This window comes from Coturnix japonica, chromosome 27 (assembly GCF_001577835.2).
Source record: "Coturnix japonica isolate 7356 chromosome 27, Coturnix japonica 2.1, whole genome shotgun sequence".
Lineage (NCBI taxonomy): Eukaryota > Metazoa > Chordata > Aves > Galliformes > Phasianidae > Coturnix > Coturnix japonica.
In genome coordinates this window covers 841,524-863,259 of record NC_029542.1, presented here as the reverse complement: position 1 = coordinate 863,259, position 21,736 = coordinate 841,524, and the positions used below count along the sequence as shown (strand labels likewise).

The 21,736-nt window shown below is 59.5% G+C and overlaps 4 protein-coding genes across 8 annotated transcripts in view; 1 reads left to right on the top strand and 3 right to left on the bottom strand.

The window, feature by feature from the left end:
* Nucleotides 1-6,131: 6,131 nt before the first annotated feature.
* Nucleotides 6,132-10,543, bottom strand: LOC107325036 (myosin light chain kinase, smooth muscle-like). Of its 5 annotated transcripts, none has more exons than XM_032449377.1 (12): nt 10,281-10,543; nt 9,883-10,138; nt 9,306-9,406; nt 8,783-8,900; nt 8,541-8,628; nt 8,220-8,423; nt 7,889-8,106; nt 7,636-7,759; nt 7,407-7,559; nt 7,080-7,200; nt 6,906-6,996; nt 6,132-6,524 (listed from the first exon to the last, which is right to left on the bottom strand). In XM_032449377.1, the coding sequence occupies exons 4-12, from the start codon at nt 8,796-8,798 to the stop codon at nt 6,400-6,402; spliced, it is 1,140 nt and encodes a 379-aa protein (XP_032305268.1). In that variant the 5' UTR covers nt 8,799-8,900; nt 9,306-9,406; nt 9,883-10,138; nt 10,281-10,543; the 3' UTR covers nt 6,132-6,399. The 5 variants fall into 5 exon arrangements, with proteins under 5 accessions (XP_032305268.1, XP_015741001.1, XP_015741002.1 ...); XM_015885515.2 differs by having other exon boundaries at nt 9,881-10,135; XM_015885516.2 differs by having other exon boundaries at nt 9,881-9,980.
* A 1,906-nt stretch (nt 10,544-12,449) lies between these two features.
* Nucleotides 12,450-15,715, top strand: LOC107324990 (ras GTPase-activating protein 1-like). The gene is made up of 5 exons (XM_032449349.1): nt 12,450-12,486; nt 12,590-12,795; nt 14,701-14,867; nt 15,217-15,343; nt 15,454-15,715. Exons 1-5 carry the CDS (start codon nt 12,450-12,452, stop codon nt 15,553-15,555), a joined length of 639 nt encoding a protein of 212 aa, XP_032305240.1. The 3' UTR covers nt 15,556-15,715.
* HEXIM1 (HEXIM P-TEFb complex subunit 1) lies at nt 15,684-16,991 on the bottom strand. The gene has a single exon (XM_015885499.1). It carries the CDS (start codon nt 16,807-16,809, stop codon nt 15,964-15,966), a length of 846 nt encoding a protein of 281 aa, XP_015740985.1. The 5' UTR covers nt 16,810-16,991; the 3' UTR covers nt 15,684-15,963.
* Nucleotides 16,992-17,875: 884 nt separating this feature from the next.
* The window catches only part of ACBD4 (acyl-CoA binding domain containing 4), a 5,973-nt gene continuing 2,112 nt past the window's right edge, over nt 17,876-21,736 (bottom strand). The window contains exons 4-9 of the mRNA XM_032449348.1: nt 20,853-20,979; nt 20,156-20,262; nt 19,833-19,974; nt 18,895-19,064; nt 18,441-18,479; nt 17,876-18,191 (exon numbers count right to left, since the gene is read on the bottom strand). Coding sequence (XP_032305239.1) covers nt 18,081-18,191; nt 18,441-18,479; nt 18,895-19,064; nt 19,833-19,974; nt 20,156-20,262; nt 20,853-20,979 — 696 coding nt within the window. The 3' untranslated portion in view covers nt 17,876-18,080. The remainder of the gene's footprint in view (nt 18,192-18,440; nt 18,480-18,894; nt 19,065-19,832; nt 19,975-20,155; nt 20,263-20,852; nt 20,980-21,736) is intronic.

Genomic DNA, 21,736 nt, shown 5'->3' with positions numbered 1-21,736 from the left:
CGGCACAACTCCAGGCTGGAGCATGGCTGGATGGCAGGCTGGCGGATCAGAGATGTGCTGTGACACCGCCCAGTGCCCCATCCCGGCTCTGGAGGTGCCTCCCCAGCAGCTGGCAGCACTGACAGGGCGCTCTGTGCAGGGACACCTCCCTGTGACCGGCACGGAACCACCCGCTGCCCTCGGTAGAGGATGCAGGAGAGGATGAGGCAGCTGTTCTCACCCCGTTAACATGCAGCTCCTGCTTCCTGACAGCCCTGGCAGAGCAAGGAGCAATTCATCTCCTCATGGCTCCTGCTGCAACTGGCATCAATAAATGTAGTTCTGAAAAGCTGCCATTACACGAGCACATTATTCCAGATAAGAGACATGGAGATAAAGAGCTGCTGAGGGCCATGTAAGGACAGAGCCCAGGACCCCCTGATGTGTGCCAAGGCCCAGCAGCCCCGCACAGCCCCACTCACCTGCCCAGGCTCCGATGCTGGCTCTGTGTCTGCCTGGGCGTCGCAGCATCTCCTGCTCTGCACAGTGCTCCTGGTCACCTGCCGAGGTGTTGGGACGAGCCACCTGCCACTCCAGAGCTCTGTGTGCCGGGAGAATCACCAGACCTGTTGTGTCAACCACTGCAGCAAAGCCGGGTTTGTTACCCTCACCACGTGGCCTCAAAGCATTCCCACCCTCTGCAAACCCCAGATCCCACACGGGGATGTGTGATGTGTCCAGGGTCAGGCTGGCAGGAGGCAGCAGCCGCAGGATCCTGACCCTGATGCACTGCTGTACCCTCCTCACACTAAGCACCATTCTCTGTGCCTCAGGAGGCCTGAGAGGAGCCACAGGCAGCTCAGAGACACACAGAAATTGGGGTCACCCACATTATGGTACATTCTGACATTCCAGAACTTGACTTTGCAGTTTAAATATCTTAGTTTCGTTACATATTTCATCATTTCACTACATATTTTGTGTGCAATTCCCTAAGACCCTGTTTGAACAGATCTGCCCGCCTCAATCCCAGCTGGGGTACAGAGTGAGGGCAGGATCTGCCTGTGCAAGAGACCCAGCATGGAAAAAGCTGGGTCCCAAAGAGCCAGAGGGTCCCCCTGGCTGCAGAGTACACCCAACAACAAGGAAGTGCCACCCCCTGAGGGATGCCCCACGTCAAGGCCAAGTGCCAGCAGAGCATCGTGGTGACCAGGGCCGAGCAGGGAGGTGACACAGGGTTAAGCTGAGAGCTTCAACCACCAGGTGGGGCAGAGCTGAGGCCCGTGGTCCCAGTTCCTGGCACAGCTCCGTCCGGCGGCCCTGGCTCTGGAACCAGGTACCAGGAAGCCCAGTCGTGCGGCTCAGCTCAGCACGGAGCAGCAGCAGTGGCTCTGCCGGCTGCTCGGAGAAGCAGCGGCCTGCTGCCCTCCGTCGGCCCCGCCAAGCAGTGCAGCCTCAGCAGCATCCACTCGGGACTGAGACAGCGCAGCACTGCGGCCTGCAGGAAGGCCCCATGCCCCAACACCGGGCTCAGCTTCACCGCTGTGCCTTCGGATGACGCTTCCCACCCTCACCGAGGGCTCAGCGGGACCAGCCCGGGATGGAGCCCCGCGAGAAGCGGATCCCAGCGGGAGTAAAGGCGGAGGCGTCGAGCGACGGGGCCTGGGACAAAATGGCGGCGGGCGCTGACAGGATCCGAGAAGGCGGAGCCTCGGTGGGGACCGGCACCTATTGGCTGCCCCTCAGCCAATAAGGCCTCAGAGCCGCGGATTCCGGTGGTGGCGGGAGGCATGAGGTTGTTGATTGGTTGAATCACTCCGGAGCTGGCCAATCACATTGAGAGCGTGGAGTGGGGCCGAGGCTCGTGGTCTTGTGTCACCTGAGGGCCGCCATGTTGGCGTGTGGGGAGGTGGAGATCTGTTTGTGTAGAGCTTAACTTGATAAAGTAATACAGCGAGGTAAGAATGGGGCTATTCGCAATCATGACACATAGCAAGGCCCATCTGGGCGTATTACATAGCGATTCAGGTATTACTGATGTTCTTTTCATCACCACTTCCCTTATTACTTACAGTTTCTGTCACTATTGAAGCGCCGTTGTACCTGAGGTCTGACATTCTGCCTTCCCACCGCTGCTGTGGTGTTTTATTAGTGATACGTGGAGGCTTTTATCTGACGCTCCCTGTGTGTTGGTAGCTGTGCACTTCCTGGTATAACAGGCCTTAAAAGAGCATTCTGGAAGTGATGTATTCAGAAGACGTGCAGTGTTTGCCCAGCACTATTTTTTTCCACTGAGGTTCACCTCAGGCTTAGATTTGTTTTCTTAATTCAGTTCAGCTCACAGCAAAAGACCCAGAGAGGAAATCACAGATCACATTTCCAGGTTCCCCTCGCCCTGAGTCTGCAGGACGGAGAGATTCCACAAAGAAATATCACTGTATTCCTTGATGCCCAAGGGATGTTTGTTGGTCTGAATGAGCATTCTTATGCCTGGATTCTGCAACCCAAAGTAAACATGAGCTTTGATGCTCAGTACAGACCCAGAACCTCGAGGGTATTCAAGCAGCTGACCATTCCTTGCAAACCTCCGAGGAGCTGAACCCAAGGATAAGGAAGAGCAGCACTTACGGAGGTTCTCCAGCTGCACCACTCTCCCACCTTGCTGGGAGGCATCCAGTGATTGGTGTTGGTACCCTGAAGTGGTGTGGCTGAAGCGAAGATAAACCAGAGGGAGTCAGTCTCCACTGAAGGATCACTTATTAATTCCTTTCCTCGCAAGAGCTGAGATTGGATTTCTATTTTCAGTGCTGCTGAATTTCTCAGTGGCTGTAATGAGTTCCAGGTATAACTCTTCTCTTCATTTATTCTATTGCTTTCCCTGACAAGCGCTCATTGTTCTGTGTTAAGCCATGGGAAGCAGTGGAAGGGGAAGAAATGTATGCTGGAGGACACAGGCTTCTGTAGATAAATCAGCTTCTATAAGTAAATTAATGTTTGCAGCGTCAAGTACAGGCAATCCTGAAGCAAAAGGCAAGATGATAGAGAGAAAGCTCGTATCTGAACACCAGGATGTGAATTTTCAGGGCTGTGGGTAGTTTGAAAAACAGACTGAGATAAACATAGTTCCCAATGAGAAATATTTTGGTAATGTCACATGGTAAATAGCTCATCAAGGGATTGATTATATGTAAGTTGGTGTTTGCTTATCATCCACAGCTTGAAGGCATTCTGCTTGGTTCCCAAGGGATGTGTGTGAGTTTAGATCAGCCAGAGTCTGCGTAATGAAGAAAACACAGAACAGATGATACTAATGGGTGGAAATTAGGATATGATGTATGCGAGCATCAAGAAAAGCACTTGGAGGAGTAATGGAGGAGAAAAGGGTTCTTCAGTGCCTCTGTTTCTCTGGGAATGGAAGATAAATACCACAGACAGAATACAGAATGATTGTTTATACGTTTCTGGGAGCTTCTCCTCCACCTCAAAACCAGAATGACTTGTGAATTCAGCCAGAACCCTTCATCAGGAGTGTGGCTGTCACAGATTCTTACCAGGTTCTGCATAGCAGTGAGTTCACTTCTGCTGCTGAAAATGTCACTTATGGAAAAAGACAGCAAGTAGATGAACTCTGTCAGGAGTTGCCTGATACAGTCTTTGAAGAGCCATATTTGGAATTCTTGCTGGGGATGACCTGCAGCATACAAAGCAGCAATAATGGCATCACCAAAAGAGGATTTGGAAGGGGGTGCTCGCCAAAAGGTTTGCCCTGTGCTCTGAATGTAGGTCTGTGTCAGCTCCTAAATCCATCTGGATTCCCTTTCCTGCAGTACATCTATTGTTTACAAGGGAAAGAGGGAGCCAAATCTTGGGCAGAGTGTGCTTGAACCCTGCAAAACCACAGTAGTTTCCTTCTCGCTGGCTTCCCATGGGCAAATGTACACAGAAGCAGCTGTCAGGAATTGATATTATTAACAGGAACAGGCTCTTGCCACAAAAACATGAGCTGGGCCTGTTTGCTGATAAGACCATTTCATCGAGAGGGTCCGCACCACGATAGCAAAACAGGAAGGTCACAGCATCCTTTCCTATTAGTTCAAGAGCAGCTAAGTGCTATGAAATCCTGCAAACAAGGGTCTGCAGACACCTGAGCTCGTTTCACCTTTCTGGGGGCTGCTGCAGCGTGACAAATTCTGCCACAGTGACTACAGGGAACTGTGCACTGTCTGAAAGCAGGCTCTCTGCTGCCCATTCTGCAGCAGTTCTGAGTGCTGGTTTCCCTTCCATCTGTGTCACATGAGCATGCCCTGTCAGAGCCCCCAGACACACGCATCCCTGCAGTAGTTGGGAGCAAGAGGATTCGGTTCTCTTTGATAAAAGTAATGCTTGCCTCTTCATCCCTCTTGGCCTCGCCTCCAGCTTCAAGGAGCACACAGCAGGAAAAGCCTGAGGAGACACAGTGGGCGGAGGAAGAGAGGAAGGGTACAGGCGTGCCTCGAGCTTTACTTGGCACAGCCTCACTACAACAGTGCACACAGAGCTGCACCGTACAGACCAGGGCACCTCTGCAAGCTGAAATGAACAGGAGAGATGGGTTCACTGGGACAGAGGAGGAGAGCAGCAGCCAGCTATTCACCAGAGCCTGCTCAGCACCACCAGGAGAACAAAGAGACAAGGAGATATCCAGCCTGTTGCTTCCAAATCCTGGTCACTACCCAACCTGCCACCCGAGGGTGAGGTTTGAGGTCACGGTGCTGTTTCTGAGCCCCCTCAGTCCCTGTTGGTTACAGAGTTAGCACAAAAACTAGGAGACCAGAACCTCCAGGGGTGGCTGAATGCATAAGACAAGCTTTAAACTAGGAGAGAGCAATAGAAAGAATTACTGAACAAAGGCCATGAGATGCTGTGACTGGGAGGGAACCACAAAGTCAACAATGTGAAGCTTCGGCAGGTTCACTTTCAGCACTTACGTAAGCACAAGGAAATGCCCACAAACCTCTTAAAGAAGCTCAGTGTGCTGGGGAGCCTGAGGTGCCCCCACACTACTGCACATGGAATAAACATGGTATGTTAGAGATGTGCTTACTTGTTGGGATCACAGAGGGCAGGGGAGATGGGTCCCACAGCTGGAGCATTACAACAGAGCGATGTAGGCTCTCTAAGAATAACAAGACAGAAAGGTGAGGTTGGATTGCTTCTCTTCCACATAAGGGAGCAGCTGAAATGCAAAAAGTGCTGTTTGGGAATGGAGGAGGAGAAACCAGGAGTTCACAGCTTAGGGTTAAAGAGAGGCTGGATGTTGTGATGGGCTCCTGCTCCACCTGAGCTGCAAGGACAAGCAGACAAGGCCCTCTACAGGCAGGTGGCAGCAGCATCACATTCTCAGTCCGTGGTCCTTCATGGGACCCCACGGAGGAACAGTGCAGCAGAACCTAAACAATCCAGGAGGTTTTTAGATTACATTGGTAAGAATTGTTGAGATTGGATGTTGCTGGTTTGGTAGACTTCAGTCAAGCCTTCAACACTGCTCTATAGGGCACATAAACAAGCTGTTGTTGTGTGGCCTGGATAGGAGATATGAGCTGGATTGAAAGCAGCCTGAATAGCAGAGCCCAGAGGATAGACAGCAGCAGTGCCAGGTTTAGTTGGAGGTTAGTAACTAGCAGTGCACTCCAGGAATCAGTGCTGGGGCCAGACTTGCTCAGCATCATTGTTAGCAATCTGGATGATGGGACACAGAGCATCCTCAGCAAGTCTGAGTCCAGCAAGGGACTCAAAGGGTCTGAAGCAACTCAGAGGAAAGGCTGAGAGATCTGTGGCTGTTCAGCCTAGAAAAGAGAGGGAGCAAGGGATCTTCTCCATTTGTATACATACCTGAAGTGAGAGCGCCATGAGGACAGAGCCAGGGCACAGTGCTACCCCACCCTCAGAGGGAAGATGCTTCCTGAGGGTGGACTTCAGAGATGCTGCTAAAGCCATCCCTGCTAAATCCATTCCCATTCAGACCTGGCCCCAGTGCACAGAGCCAGCCTCCTTCCTGAGGCTGTGGTAGCACTGGGTGATGAGAGTGGTACCAGCACACAAAGGGTTGGAACAGCTTTGCACAGCTCTCTCCCCCCACCCCGTGATCTGGGGAGGAAGGAGCAGCACAGGGAGCAAGAGACCTCAGTGCTTTATTGGGCTCACAAAATACACACACAGCAAGAAGATCCAGGCTGCAGCTCCAGTCCAGGCAGCCATGCAGACAGGAGCACCAGTTCTTTGCTGGGACAAGAGACCTGTCCCCGCACCAGCACAGGGACACCTACCACAGGCTGGGGAGTTCATGGTACAAACTGCAGGCCTGGAGAAGACTTTGTCCTGGTGACTCTTCTTTCCCTTCACCAGCTCCTCTGTGGCTCAGGGCAGCACAGCAGGGCTGTGTTAAGCCTTGCCTGCAGCCTTCATACTGCCATTGCCCTCTTCTCCTGTGGGAGGCTCTGAGGAGCTGGGATCTCTCTGGGGCAGAGCCCCACAGGCTTGGTCCTCCTCTGCGCTGCAACATGAGTCTGTAGACAGATGGACAGAGAGCAATGAGAAGCCAGCTGCATGCAACCCTATTCTGCTGCTGGAGAAACCTGCGTGACACTTGTAGGGAGCAGGAGCTGATCCCTAAGATCAGGATCATGTGCAGGTCCTGGTGTTGTAGCACAGGATGCCCCTGCTCTAAGCCCACAGCAGAGCTGGCCCATAAGGTTGAAGGCATGAGGCAGCTTTGGGGCACTGAGGCTGGTCCAGAGCACAAGCTCTGCACTGGGGACATACCCAGTATGTTCAGCAATACAGTGCAGCCAGAGCAGAGGTGGGGGAAACTGACAGGAGCAAAAGGCAGCGAGGGTGGCATAGCAGAGAGAACCTGGGTTTATGGGTTAACAGTTCAGCACCATCACCTTCCTCATCCTGAGTCTCTGATGCTCTCCTGTCCTGGCTCTGGGACAGCAGCGTGAGCCTGTTGATGGCCAGCAGGGCTTTGCCTGTTTTCTGGAGAAAAGGAAAAGAGCACTGAAGTTCACTGGAGCCTTCATGCCCCCCACCATCCCCCAGGCACAGCCTGCCCCACACACCTGCCACTTCCGACGGGTCAGGAACTGCTTGATCCGCTCCTTTGGCAGTGCCTTCATGCTTCTGGGCAGGGGCTGCTGTAGCCAGGGGTGCTGGAGAGCCCCTGGGCTGGAAAGCCGGCAGCTGGGGATGGAGACAGATTGGGAACTGCCCTCTGGCCCTTGATGCAGCTCCAGGGAGTAGTTCTGGGCACCACCCTGTGTGTTCAGCTCAAAAGGCCTTGCACCTTCCCCTGCTCATCCCTGGGCTTGAGTATCTGCTCCGTTCATCCTCCTCACACCCCAAATCCAGCTCTAACCATGGGGACTCGCCCCACACCTGGATCTTACCGTGGATCCTTCTGCAGCAGTTGGCTGATGAAGTCCTTGGCCTGCTGGGAGATGTCTGAGAATATCTCCTCCTCAAATTCCCACTGGGCAGCTGTGATATTGCTCAGTGTCTCCATGTCATTGTCTCCCTGGAAGGGGGACTCCCCACTCAGCCTGAAGAGAGGACAGAAGACTTCAGGGACAGCTCAGCCCCTTCCCAAGCAACTGCTGTCCCCAGGGGTCCACTCACAGGATATAGCAGATGACACCAACACTCCACATGTCTGTAGCAAACCCCACAGGCTCAAAGGAGACCACTTCTGGAGCCATGAACTCAGGGGTTCCATGCAGCACCTTCACAGGGGTGTCCGGAGCTGCAGATGAGATGGAGCCCATGGGCAGGCAGCCCCAGGACAGCCCAGCTGAACCCAGCAAGTGCCTCTGCACCCAGCTGCAACAGAGCTCTATAGAGCTCCTGTTGTCACCACCACCCTCCAACTCACCCAACTTCCGCGCCAGGCCAAAGTCAATGATCTTGAGCCAGTGGCTGCCTGGGCTGACGCAGACAATGTTCTCAGGTTTGAGGTCAAGGTGTACAACAGCCTGGCCGTGCATGTACTGCAGCCCCTCCAGGATCTGCCGCATGTACTGGGTGCTGCTGGGCTCTGTGTGCTCGAAGTCATCATCCACAATGCGCTCAAAGAGTTCCCCACCAGCCACACTGCAGGTACAGGCAGGATGCTGGGAACCACACAGGGGCCTGCAGGTTCCCAAACCACCCTGCACTCCATGTTACCATCCCAGGGACCACCCCAGCACCATCCCCACACTCACTACTCCATGACCATCACCAGCTCCGTGGGGCCCTGGAAGGCAGCGAGGCACTGCACGAGGCGCGGGTGATGCAGCAGGTTCATCAGCTCCACCTCAGCACGAGCTGCCTGCTTCTCCTTGGCCGTCCGTGTCCGGAAGAACTTCCCAGCTCGGATCTTGCCTGTGGTTTTCTCCTGCAGCCGATACACTGTCCCAAACTTGCCCCTGGAACAGAGCAAGCAGGAGGGATGAAGGAGACATCCCCATCACTGCCACCTCTCGTCCCGCCCACAGGCAGACCCTACAGCTTGGAGCTGGTGGGGATTATAGGACCCTACTTACTCTCCGAGCTTCTCCAGCTGTATGTACACATCCGAAACCTTATCCTGGCTGTTAATGACAACATCACAGCATTCAAAATCCTCCTCACCTGCAGATGGGAACAGAGGGGGTGATCAGAAGGGCTGTAGGGCCACAGCCAAAGCACTGAACAGAACAGGAAACAAGTGCTGATGTGGGGGTGAGCCCCGTGCTGGGGACACAACACTGCAGCTGTGGGAGGGCAGACCGAGGACAGCACGTACCTTCTGCTTGAGACATCACGGTGCCACTGTCAAGGCGCTAACACAGTCAGGACAGATGCTGGATGCAGTGTTAATATGGGGGTGAGGCAGGGGCACCCCTCTGTCTGCTCCTTGGGATCTGCGTGGTGAAAAAGCAAGGCTGAACACATGGGGAGAGCCCCACACAGCCCCAGTGATATGTCCTGCAGGGCCCTGCACCTTCACTAGGAGAGACATCAGGAAGACTCTGAGCTGCTATCTGCAGAGGTAGGAAGCAGTTTTAAAGCAGCAACCCCTTCTCCCTCAAATGGGAACAGTCTCTTTCTAGGACCCCCATTGCCTTAGGCGAGAAGCAATAGCCTCTTATGTGCTCCAGCTTGCAGCAGCCAGGAAATCCCCAGGAAAAGCTGCTTTTCTAGGGCAGAGGAGCTGCTTCCTTAGGCAAGTCCCCTCCTCAAGCCTGCCCATAATGAGGGGGTAGACCAGAGCACAGACACCCCATATGCTGCACAGTGGCACCCAAACCCAGACCCTCAGTGCTGACCTGTCGCCACCTGGTCCTGTTGTGTCCCAGACCACCAGCACAGGCCCCCAGTCCTTCCAGTCCTGCCGGGTCACTGCTGAGCCACCAGAGTCACGAGTGAGCTGGGAAGGAAGGGTGATGCTGGAGTTGGCACTGGGGATCACTGCAGCCACACAGCCTAGATGGGAAGATCTCAGGGCAAAGCGCCAGCCGGGCTCCAGGCACAGCTGGAGCATCGCTCCTGCAGGGAACAGCCCTCCCCTTCCTTCCCAGAGCATTTCCGTACTTGGGGGAGAAACAACCACCAGCATCAACACTGAGCTGCCTGGCAGCTCACCACCAAAGCAGCCCCAGCACTGCAATCCCAAATGCCCCACTGGGCACCACTCAGGGCTTTGGACCCAGATTCCAGCCAGCAAAACCCCAACTAAAGCCACCCAGAGCTCTGCAGAGAGCTCACACCTCACCACACAGCAATGCCCCCAGCCTCACACCAGCCAATACCCCACCCCAGAGACCCACAGGACCTAAATCCTACAGGGCATCACCTCATCCCCACCCACAGGTGTGTTCCCACAATGGCCCTAAGTACCCACACCTGCTCCCTCAGCTCCGTTTGCAGTCAGTATCCCATCAGATCCATTGCTGTCCTCATGCCCATCCCAGGCTGTGATCACTCTGATGTCCTCAGGTGAGCTGGGATGAATTGGAACAGACCATTGCAAAACCACACCCTGCTTCTGAGCTCTGCTGCTTTGAAGCAAAAATGGAGTTTTCCAGCCTCTTCCCCCCAGGACCAAGGGATCTGCAGGCTGCACAGCTGCTCTGAAAACACCGTGCCTTGCTTTCCCCTGCTTTGAAATCAGAACGACACAATGATTTCCCACTCAGCTGCCTCCAGACGTGGGGATGGGCCGGGGCACTGCAGAGGGTCCCACCCTTTGGGCAGCCCCATATCACAGCCTCCCTGCAGCGCAGGGGACATCACCCCATTACCTGTGGTGCCCCCGTGGGGTCGTGGCACTGCTCTGCTTCTCACTGGTGCAGTTGGGGTAGAAGCGATATGGGGCTCTGCCAGCCACTCCCAAAGTGCTCAAAGTCCACGGGGACAATATTCCCAGCAGGGTGACAGGGCCGCAGTGTCCACGCTCTCACACAGCCCACGGCCTGGGGATGGTGACACGACCTCACCGCTCCCCGCTGCAATATCGACCCTGCTGGGACACAGCACGGCGCAACGGGGACATGTAGGACGTGTGGGGGATGATGCCAGAGCTGCTGCAGTGGGTGAGGGGCGGTGGAGACCCCCAGCTGGGTGCCTTATTCCTTACAGCATCCTCACTGTAGGGTTTGGTGCTGTTCAGGAGGATTTAGGGGTTTAGACTGTGCTGTGATGCACCTCCTGCATCTCAGCATGGGGTGGAAAGGGAAACAATTGGGTAGAGTGAGGCTGTCAGGTGCTGCACAGCACAGGGAATGGGGTCTGTGCAGCACCCGAGGGCACAATCAGAACCCACAGCTGCTGGCTGTCAGCGTTGTCTTTGTGCTCATCCCAGCAAAATAAAAACAAAATGCTCTGGAAAAAAAAAGCTCTTTGGTGAAACTGATCACACCCCCATCCCCCCCACAAACACCTTAACTCCCCAGGGGCTGGAGGTGCCCTACACCACCACTTTTTCATCTGAACCCCAATAAAACCCAAAGCTTTTAAGAGCTGAGTGCAGGATGAGCCCCAAGGAGCTGCAGAAATGCCTGCTGTGGGGTTTGGATGCCCAGGGAGCTTTGGTGGGGTCCTGGGTCTGGGTATGTAATCCCAAATCTTCTTCCTAAGTCTCTTGTTTCACCCCCACTCCCATGTCCCTGTCCCCCCCCCCTTCAGGGTTCCTCCTTTCTGCTGGATGTTAGGTGGATTTAAAGAGAAGGTACCTGTTTATTTGTAGGACCTACAGAAACACCTCTGCAGCACTCAGCCTGCTCACAGTGCCCATTGCTGTGCTGCCCTGCTCAGGTCTCCATCACTCTAGGTCCCACAGGGGCCTCCATCTGTCCTCATGGCCCCACAGCCACATTGCCACACAACAGAGCCACCCAGCTTGGGGCAGCACCCAGAACTGGGGGGCAGTGCCACATGGAGGGGACATGGGACATCTGAGGAGCACTGGGGACAGGGAGGACATACGGACATGTGGGAACTGCAGGAATACAGGGGACGTGGACAGCATATAGGGGGACACAGGGGACATGGAGGAGACATGGAACATGAGAAGGATGTGCAGGGATGTAGGGTACATGGAAGACACAGGGGACAAGGCCATGTGGGGAGACATGGGGGACATGGGGGATACGTGGGGGACATTGAGGACACAGTGAACAAGGGAGGTATGTGAGCAACATGAGGGTCACAGAGCACACGGGGGGGAGATGGGAGACCTGAGGACACTGGGAATGGGGACACATTGAAACCACGGGGACCTGGGAGGACCCAGAGACAGGTGGGTGACCCTGGGACATGCAGGGAGACGTGGAGTACGTATGGGACATGGGGTGACATAGGGGGATGTTGGGGGGATTCAGGGGACCTGGGGGTGCAGATGGGGCATGGGTGACACAGGAGGCACTGAGGGACCTGGGGACAGGAACACTTTGGGGACACCAAGCAGGACCTGGGGATAAGTGTTAACTGGTTGCTTAGGGCTGGGAACTGGGAGCTTGGAACTGGGATCTGAGAAGTGGGGGCTGGAGCAGGTGGTTGGTTCTGGGAACTGTGGGGTGGGAACTGGGAGCTGGGAGCGAGGGATTGGGAAGAGATGGTAAATGGGAACTTGGATCTAGGAACTGGGAGCTCAGAACAAAGGACTGAGCTGGGAACTAAGGAACGTGATTAGAGTGAATAGAGAACTTGGTGCTGGGAGATGTGAACTGGGAGCTGGGAAATGGCAAAGGGAACCATTGGGTTCCAGTGGGAATGGGGCACAGGGGGCTTTGAAAGGGGGGGTAAAAACAACTGGGAAGTGGGAATAGTCAGTAAGTGTGGTCTGGGAGCTGGAGACTGGGAGGACTTGACTTGGAGCTGGGGATGGGGGCAGGGATACGGACACGGGCCCAGCGCGGAGCGAACAGCGCCCGGTAGGCCCAGAGCAGGCCGCAGATCCCGCACCCGTCGCCATGGAAACCCACAGCGCGCAGGCGCAGAGTCGCACAGGTGGGCCGCAAGGCATCATGGGACAGTAAGTCCGCAGAGCTGCAGCCCTCTCACGCCGGCCGCAGCGCAGGACTACAGCTCCCATAAACCCTCGCGGCGGAAGCGCAACCCTTCCCCTTCCTCTACACCTCTCCCTCCTATTGGCTCCGCCGCCATATCCGGCAGCAGTACGGCGGCGCCCGATTGGTTGGAAGGCGAGCGGGACGAGGCGGCGGCAATGGCGGACGAGCGGGCGGTGTGAGGGCTCGGCCGCCATTTTGTGTGTGTGGGGGCTCGCGCCCGGCCTCGCTGCCCGTCACTACGGGGCCGGTGAGCGGCCGGGAGCTGCGATGGGACCGAACCGAACCGGGAGCGCGGGGGAGCGGCTCCCTCCGGTGTCGAGTCCCGAGGAGAGCGGCGGAGCCCGCGCGGTGCGGCCGTTCCTCTCAGGAGTGCGGGGCTGCGGGGCGGGGAGGGCCCCGGGGAGGCCGAAGTGAAGGGAACGAGGCGGAGCGGCCGGTGTTGGGCCTCAATGGGGACGGGGGGGGATTGCAGAGATTGGGGCAAAAACTGCGAGATGGGGCCGAGCCGGGGGAGCAGCGGGAGCTGAGTGACCCCGGCGGGCGCAGAGTGGGGGGAAACGGCGCATTTTTGTGGTGAAAGTGACGTTTTGGTTTAGAAACATGGAAAGGAACACGGTGACACTGCCAGGACTTAATGCACCCCCAGAAACGAGCCCCAGGTGTGACACCCTGAGAACATCCCCAGGTGTGACCGTAACCCCCTGAGAACATCCCCCTCAGCTTCACTCATCTCGGGGTCACGGGTCCCTGAACTGCTGAACCCCCCACAGCCAACACGGACCTACCCCCCCCCCCAGACCCCGACACAAAAGCCCCACCCGGCCATGGGGGAGCCCGGAGCTCATTGTGCAGCACAGAGCCCCGACCTGGGGCCAATTGGGGGAATAACAGCGTTGGAATTGGTTCAGGTGTAAAACAGCACGACTGGGGGGGCTGGGTGTGGGCCCTGCTGTCAAACGTGGGACCTGCCAGTTGCAAATGGGGCTGTTTTCCATTTATACAACTTGCTGTTGAAGAAAATGTCCTGATGAAACAGGTTTGCTGACGAATGCCTGCGTTGCTCTATTAGCTCCTGCACTCTGGAGCTTTGCATTTCTGAGCTGGGAGCTTTATTTCAGTGCTGTGTTCAGCTCTGGGCCCCTCACAAGGAAGGAACCGAGGCCTTGGAGTATTGCAGAATGGAGCTGTGAGAGGTGTGAGCACAGAGGGGAGCAGGGATGGGTCAGTGAGGAGCTCAGGGGCCTTATTGCTCTCTGCAGTGCCCTGAAAGGAGGCGGGGAGGAGGGGGTTGGCCTCTGCTCCAGGTAACAGCGATGGGATGAGGGGGATGGGATTGTGTTGCATAGGGGAGGAGCAGGTTGGATGTTAGGAAATAGAACGGGAGCCGTGGGGATGTGGCACCGTGTCAGCAGGTGGGGTGGGGTCGGACTCGGGGGGGTCTTAAAGGTCTTTTCTAACCCTAAAGGCTCCGTGGTGCTCAGTGTGTCTTAGTGCATCCACGTGGGTTGTTGGAGGTGGGATGTTGGTGGGCTCACAGCGAAGGGGAGTGAGCAGGAACGGACAGAGGCTCCTTTCTAAGGGGCTCCTGCTTCCATCGCAGTGCTGTTGTGATAGAGCAGCTGTGAGTGAGCGTCCTAAGGGTAAAGCATCGGTGGCCCTGGAGCCAGTGGGGCCGTCCCAAAGCCGCTCCGGGTTTCGCTTTGTGCTGCCGTTGTCGTGCAGTTGCAATGGACTCCTTCCCTTTTTGCAGCAGCGTTTGGAAGGAGCCGAGCTGAGCTGAGCTGAGCTGAGCTGCTGCTTCCTGCCCGTAGGAGCGGCTGGAGGCCGAGCGGGGCGTCCCGGACCCCCGGAGTGTGAGTGCAGGAGGTGGATTAAGGAGCAATTAGTGCATTAAGGCTCCTTCATTAAGCGGAATGAAGTTGGTCCAATCGAAGTAGGGTCGGGGAGTTGGTGGGTCAGTGTCAGTGTCAGTCGGTGCCGATGCTGCAGTGATTGCGGGTTAATGGAATGAAGGGCCGCTCCTATGAATTCAATGTAACCGCGTTGGGGTCAGCGGGTGCAGGGCGGCCTGTGTGAGCGCTGCCATCACTTAGTAACTGCCCGGCTGCTACATTGCTCCCGCCGCTTCCTTGTCTGCTTCCTCCCCCTCCAGGTGCCCGGAGCTGTCGGTGCTGCCCGTGCTCGGACCCTCCGTTGTACCGGGAGGAGCCGAGTCCGCCCGGTGCGGCGCTGCGGGGCTCCAGGTGGAGCAGGAGCCTCTGCGGGCCGCTGTGCTGCTGCTGCTGCTGCTGCTGCTCCCCGAGCGATGGCCGCTAACGAGTGAGATCCCAATTAACGCAGCCCGCTCCTAACGACTGAGATCCCAATTAACTCAGCCCGCTCCGACGCACGGAGATGCGGCACAGCCCCGCAGCCGGCCCAGCGCTGCCGCTGTCATGGCAGAGGGAAGGGAAAGAAAGGGAGACACTGCGGGGCAGCTCCGCTCCAACACTACGATTGTTTGGCCGAGCTGTGCTGGGATCTGCCTGCAGCCCCATAGCAGCCCCATAGCAGCCCTATAAGCCCCATAGCAGCCCCATAGCAGCCCCATAGCAGCCCATGGAGCCCCACGGCATCTTCCCTTTTCCCCGGGGCTGACGTTCGTTATGAAATAAACCTGCCCCCGTAGGTGCGGAGCTGCCTCCTCTGCGAGCTGTTCCATCGCGCCCATCCTGCCCTCGGTTACACAACAGCGGCTCAGCCCCTTCGCCGTCCCCATCCCCCCCTCAGCTCCCCGTCCTGTCCCCCCCCCTCAGGTACAGCCCCCTCCCCTTCACCCCCCCCCCTTTCCCAGCGCTGCTGACACCACAACTTCTCTCTCTCCTCCGCTGGAAAAGAACTTTTAAAGCCCCATTTCTGGCACTAGGAGCGTTTATGGGGAGCCCCCGAGGAGGAGGAGGCAGGAAAACGAGTCGAGCCTTTAGATGAGCGAATCGCTGCGGCTTCCAAAGCCCTGAGGGAGGTGTGAGCGCTGCCCCCCGGTACCGAGGGGTCCCGGTGCACGGAGCACAGAACGCACCGAAACCATCCGAGCTGCGTCCCCAGGTGGGAGGAAACTCGGGGCATCCCCCATAAACCAGACCGAAGCTGTTCCAGTTACAAGTCATTAAATTTATTAGACCTCTCTATTATTTATTATTATTTATTTTTTTATAGTCAGTTTTGGCCAATTTACACTTTTTTTTCCTTTTTTTTTTCTTCTTCTTTTTTTCTCCTTTTTGGTTTTTACACACACACACACACACACGGGGAGGAGGGGAAAGGGAAAGAAAAGCATCATCATGAGTTCACGTTGACAGCGACCCCTCCCCACCCGCCTCCAAAGGGGGAGGGCTGAGCTGAGCGCCGCGTCCCGCAGCTCCGCTCCGAGGGTCGCTCACTCCGGAGCCGCCTCCGCCGCTCGCACGTCCCTCTCCCGCAGCAGCTGCAGGTTCTCTGCCCGCAGTCGATCCACCTCCAGCTCCAGCAGCCGCGCCGCCTCCGCCGCCTCGCCGTGTTTCTTGCTCTCCATCCGCAGGCGGTTGTTCTCGTCCTCCATGCGGGAGAGGCACTTCTCCAGCTCCAGGTACTCCTTCACCAGCTCCTGCTTGCTCATGTTCTGCAGACTCTCCACGTGGTACCGCTCGTACGTCTCCGAGAAGTCCCTCTGCAGGAACTCGCTGCCGTCGCCCCCCATCCCGTCGCTGCCGCCGTCCTCCTCGGCCGCCTCCTCCAGGAAATCCTCCTCGCTCGTATCGTCCGATTTGGCGGCGTTTCGCCGCGGGTACAGCCCGGTTTTCAGGTCGGGCTCCTCCTGGTCGTGGTCCTCCATCAGGAACTGCGTGGTGTTGTACGGGGCCACGGGCTGCCCCTTGGCGAACATCTCCGCGCGGAGCCTGGACGCGCGCAGACTCTGCCGCTCGTCGAACTGCTGCTTCTCCTCCCAGCTCAGTTTCGAGTAGGGCTTCCAGCGCCGCTTGTTCTTCGACGGCCGCCGCCGGTGCTTCTTCTTGGCGGGCCACTCCTGGGCGCGCCCCACGGCGGCGCGGTACCGCGGCCTGAGCCCGGGCTGCCCCTCGCCGCCCTCCGCCGGCCGCGCCTCGTGGTCCCCCGCGTCCCCCGCCGCCTCCGCCGCGTCCTGTCGGTGCTGCAGCCGCCCGCCGTCCCCGTCCCCGTCCGGCTGCGCTTCGCCCCGCTCGGGATCCGCGGGCGCCGCCTCCGGGGCGCGCTCGGCGTCGGCCATGGCTGCGCGCTCCGCTGCCGCTCGGACGGACGCTACATCGGAGCCGCCCGCCGCCCCGTGCCGCGGGGTCACGGCCAGACAGGGGTTAACGCCGCCGGGCCCGCCCCCCCCGCGCGCATGGCACGCGCCGCCGCCTCCTTCTCCTCCTCCCTCCGCTCCGCTCCCGCCCTGCTCTGCCCTCCCCCCGCCCCGCGCCGCCACCGCGACCCGCCGCCGCCGCCTCCCGACTGCCGCTCCCCACCCGCTCCGCCGCCTTATATAGCCGCGCGCGACCCGCGCAGGCGCGCTGCGCGCCCCGCCCCGAGGCCAATCGGAGTGCGCGAGGGGCGGGGCGTACCGCTCAGACACGCCCCCTCGCCGTTCGGCCGGCCGAGATCCGATTGGCGGAGCGAAACGTCGCTCGCGCTTCTCAGCCAATAGCAGGAAGGGGGCGGGCCGGGGCCGTACCACTCTCGGAGGGGGGAGCTGCGGGTGCGACCTTCAGCAACAAGAGACCCCCAGAAATGGGGCGGACCAAAGAGTCCGCGACGCGGAGCGACACCGAGCGGGGATGGACGGAACCGGAACCGGAGCATGGAGCGGACAGAGGGAGCGGGGGGGGATGGGGGCAGAGCGGGACGGAATGAGGGAAAGGACGGGGGATCCGGGCGGAGGAATCGCGGAGCCGCCGCTGTGTGATGCGATGTGATGGATGTGACGATGTGATGCGGCTCAGGCCGCGCGGAGGGAGATGTAAACAAACGGGGCGCAGCGAGTCCCGCCTTAAAGGCGCCGCGTCCCTTTTTTGTTGCGTTGGGGGATGGGCGCGTCGGCACCTGGTCGGTGTGAGCGGGGCGGGACGGGGCTGCGGGGCGACCATGGATCGACAACACCGCACCGGGGCCGGGGGATCCGCTGCAAACGATGCATCGCTACGATGGGGTCACGTGCCGAACCGAACCGAGCCGAGCCGGGGGGCGGCTGGCAGCGGGCCATGCCCGTCCAACAGGTGGTTGGTCCCGTTCGGTGCCCGGTGCCAAAGGTTCGGTGCCCCCCCCCCCCCCATTGCAGCGCACACAGCCACAGCCGCACTGAAAAGGCAACTTTAATGGGGTCGGGCTGACCCCGCTCTGACCCCGCTGCCGTCCGTGTCCCCGCGGGTCCCCCCCGCACCCCGCGGCCGTTCCGCCCGGAGCCGCCGGCGGTTCGTGCTTCGTGGTGCAGGAGGAGCCGAACCGGGAACCGGGACCGGCTGCGTGGGGCCCGTGAGGCCGCGGCTCCTCGTCACCTCGTCACCTCTTCCTGCCCCGCCAGCGCCGCAGCAGCCACTGCGTGACGAACGGCCACGCCACGAGGAACAGCAGCGTGTGCGGGGACGCGGGGAGCGGCCACGGGGACTCGGCCTGGACGGGGCACGGACACGCGTGGGGGGCGGCACACAACAACACGGCTCGTGGCCGCCGTCCCGCCGGGCTCCCACCGCTGCTGTCAGCGACGATGCACCGGACGGGACGCGCCGCTCACACCCGTCCCCTCCCCCGCCCCGCTGCGGGACCCCTCCCCTCCCCGGCCCGACCAGCGGCACAGCCCGGCTCACAGCAGCGCCCTACGGCCGGGCAGGGCGGTACAGGCGCTGCCTTACAGCCCCTCACCTGCACCAGCAGCTCTTCGGGATCCGCCCCAGCCGGGTCCTGCAACAGGAGCGGTTGTGGGGCACAGCCAGGAACCACGGGCAGACACCGCAGCCCCGTCATGCGATGTGCTCAGCACCCGGGGCCATGGGGATATGGGGGCGATGGGGATAGAGGAGATAACGTGGATCTCGAGGGTAGTGGGGATCTCGGGGCAATGGGGATCTCGAGGGGGTAATGAGGATCTCGGGGCCATAGGGATATATGGGGCCATGGGGATATATGGGGCCATGGGGATCTCAGGACGATGTAGATCTCGGGGCCATGGGGATCTCGGGAATAACGTGGATTTCGGGGATAACGTGGATCTCGGGGCAGCGCTCCCCGCTCGTTCCTCGGGCAGATTCGAGGGCCGCGATTCGGCCCCGCCCCGGCCCCCCCCGCGCTGCCCACCCGTGGGAGCGGTGCCTCGTACCTGCGTGGATGCGAGCAGCTCCAGCTCGCTCAGCCGCTCCAACACGCGCTTCATGTCGTCCTGCAGGGCCCGCACGGTAACGGCCACGTGGGCGTCCAGCTCCGGTAGCGGCAGCTGCTCCGCGGCGCGGGGCTCGGCCGGGCTCCCCGCATCATCCTCAACGAGCCGCTCTGCGGGAGCAAGGGGAGGCGGCGCTCAGCCACGAGCGGAGCGGGCCGTGGGCTCGGGGTGGGCGCTGCACTGGGAGCAGCGGGGCTGCGTGTCCCGGCGCTGTTGGATGGAGGATCGCCACGTCTCGGCCCCAAACCCGCCCCGCTGCCGCGATAAGCCCGGCCGCCCGCAGACCGGCAGGTGCCGGCAGAAGCTCGGCCGCTCCTCGGCCCCCAGAGCCGCTTTTATCGGCCTCGTTACAAGTTAACCCCCGAGGTCAGGCAGCCCCGGAGCTTCGCAGGAACAGCAGCGGGGAACCGAGAGTTGTGGGCTGCGGGGGGCGGCAGAGCATCAATGCCCGGCAGGACGGGAGCAGCCACCAGGGCTGCCCCTCGCTGGGTCCCTGCTGGGCACCGACCCTGGGCCGGCTCCTGCGGGGACACCGAGCCGGGCCCCACGGAGAGCCCCGGCCCCACAGAGCCCCAGCCCCACGGAGAGCCCCGGCCCCACGGAGAGCCCCGGCCCCCCCTGGCACGCCCGTATTATCCGGGGGCACCGAGCGTTTGCTGCTGGCGGGGCTGCACGGCGCTGAAGCTGAAGGATGTCCAGCATTCAGCACAGCGGGACAATAACGGGGATCCGTCCCGGAGGGGAAGCATCGAGCTGCCTGGGGGCCGGGGGATGAACAGGGCGGGTTGGTGGCTGCCGACCACCGGCGGTGCCGGCGCTCAGCCCGCACACACACACCGCAGGCGGGCAGGGAGCAGCGGGAGCCGAGCTGCACCCACCTCCATCAGCGCCCCGGGCCGCCAGGTCGGCACCGCCGCTCCCCTCCCGTCTTCTGCCTTCACCCCGCTCCGCCCGCCCAGCCTCGCACCCGGCCGGGCCGCTCTTTGGGACCGGCCCCCGCTCCGCCAGCAGCCGCCCGGCCTGACACGGAGAGAACAGCGACCTCAGAGCGCCGGGATGCGCGTCCAACCCCCCCCGGGAGCTCAGGGGGGGTCACAGCTGCCAGGAAAGCGGTGAGAAGCCGATGGCAGCGCCTGCATGGATGGGGGGGTTGGGGGTACCGGGACCCCATCACGGCCCAGCACAGCCCGGGGGACGTTACCTGCTGGTGCTCCATCTGCTCCATGGGATCGCTGAACACTTCCCCCTCCGAGTCGCTGGTGCCCTGGCTGCCCTGGTGCGTGTCGGCAGCAGGAGCCGGCCCCGCTCCTGCAATGAAGCACAGGCAGCGCCGGCGTGACGGGACGTGGCTGCGGAGCCGCTGTGAGCGTGGGGTTAAAGCTCAGCACGGCCAGAAAGCAGAAAGCAGCGCTGGGTGCACAGAGCAGGGCCACCATCCTCAGCGGGAGGATCAGGAGAAGCGCTCGGTGCTGCCGCTCGGGGCCACAAAGCGTCACCCACAACCAAAGGAGGGCACTGGGGGCAAAAAGGGACACGGGAGCCGTGTGTGTGAGCAGGGGGCACAGAGATACCAGCACTGTGTGAGCACCAGGGGCTGCACAAGAAACCCAGGTGCAGCTCCCAGGGCGCCCCGTCCATCCCTGCATTGCTCTTATCCCTCGGCTGCAGTTCAGCACAGTGAGGTCGCTGAGCACAGACACCCAACACACTCAGGGTTACACTGGGGGCAGCAGCTGCCCCACAAGAAGCCCCAGCCCTGCATGACACGCAGGCGGGGTTGGACCAGACGTGCCTGAAGCCAACAGCTCTGTGTTGGGACGGAGGCCCGGCCCAGCCCTGTCACCACTGCCTCCTCCATGGGGTCTCTGCCGGGTGCTGGACACACCAGGGAGACCAACCTGGCTCCTGCTGCTCCTGGGGCAGCTCATCCTGCAGGCTCTCCTGGCTCTCTCGCTCCTCCTGGCCCTGCTCAGCCGGCTGCTGCTGCTGCTGCTGCTCATCTGCAGGGAGAGAAAGGCAGCAGAGTTATGTGCCATGCGTCTATTTGCAGTGCCACCTGCCCTCTGTGTAGAAGAACCCCTGCACCCCACATCCCCCCCCGGGTGTTGGAGCCCATGGGGTTAAGTGCAGCCGTGCAGCATTAACAGCAGGCAGGACTTTGCTCCCCACTCCTGGCCAAGCAGCTGTGTGGTAACGCTGCCCTGTACCTCATTAGGGCTGCACGGGCACCACCAGCACCCAGCCCAGCCTCCAAAAATCACCCCTCTCACCTGGATTATCATTAACAAAACAGAAAGAAAAAGGCTCGTGGTGGGTCCGAGCACCTTTAGCACAAATAACTCAACAGCTTAAGGAGAAGTTGGTTGTTTAAAGCACGTTTCAGGCCGCTGGTGTTTATGTGGCTGTCAAGCAGTGTGAGGTTTCTGTCATTGCTAAGGGACAGCAGTGCAGGAGGACACCCACAAGGAGGGGAAGGATGGGGAGTTCAGAGCAGATCTCATGTCATAGAGAAAAGCAGCCAATTTCTGTGGCATTCAGCAAAAAGAATGAATGCACCTGGGAGGAAGCAGCCGTCGTGAGGCCGAGCCATGCAGGAACAAACCCTACCGATTGGCTTTGGGTGTCTTTGTGGATGCAGGGGGGACAGAGGTGAGTCTGTTTGTCAGAGCTCTGCCCGTTTATACCTGCTGCCAACACAGCCCAAAGCTCAACCTGCTGCAAAGCTAATGGAGGGAGCAGCCAGCAGCCACATGGAAGGGTTTCTGTTCCAACACAAGGCCGC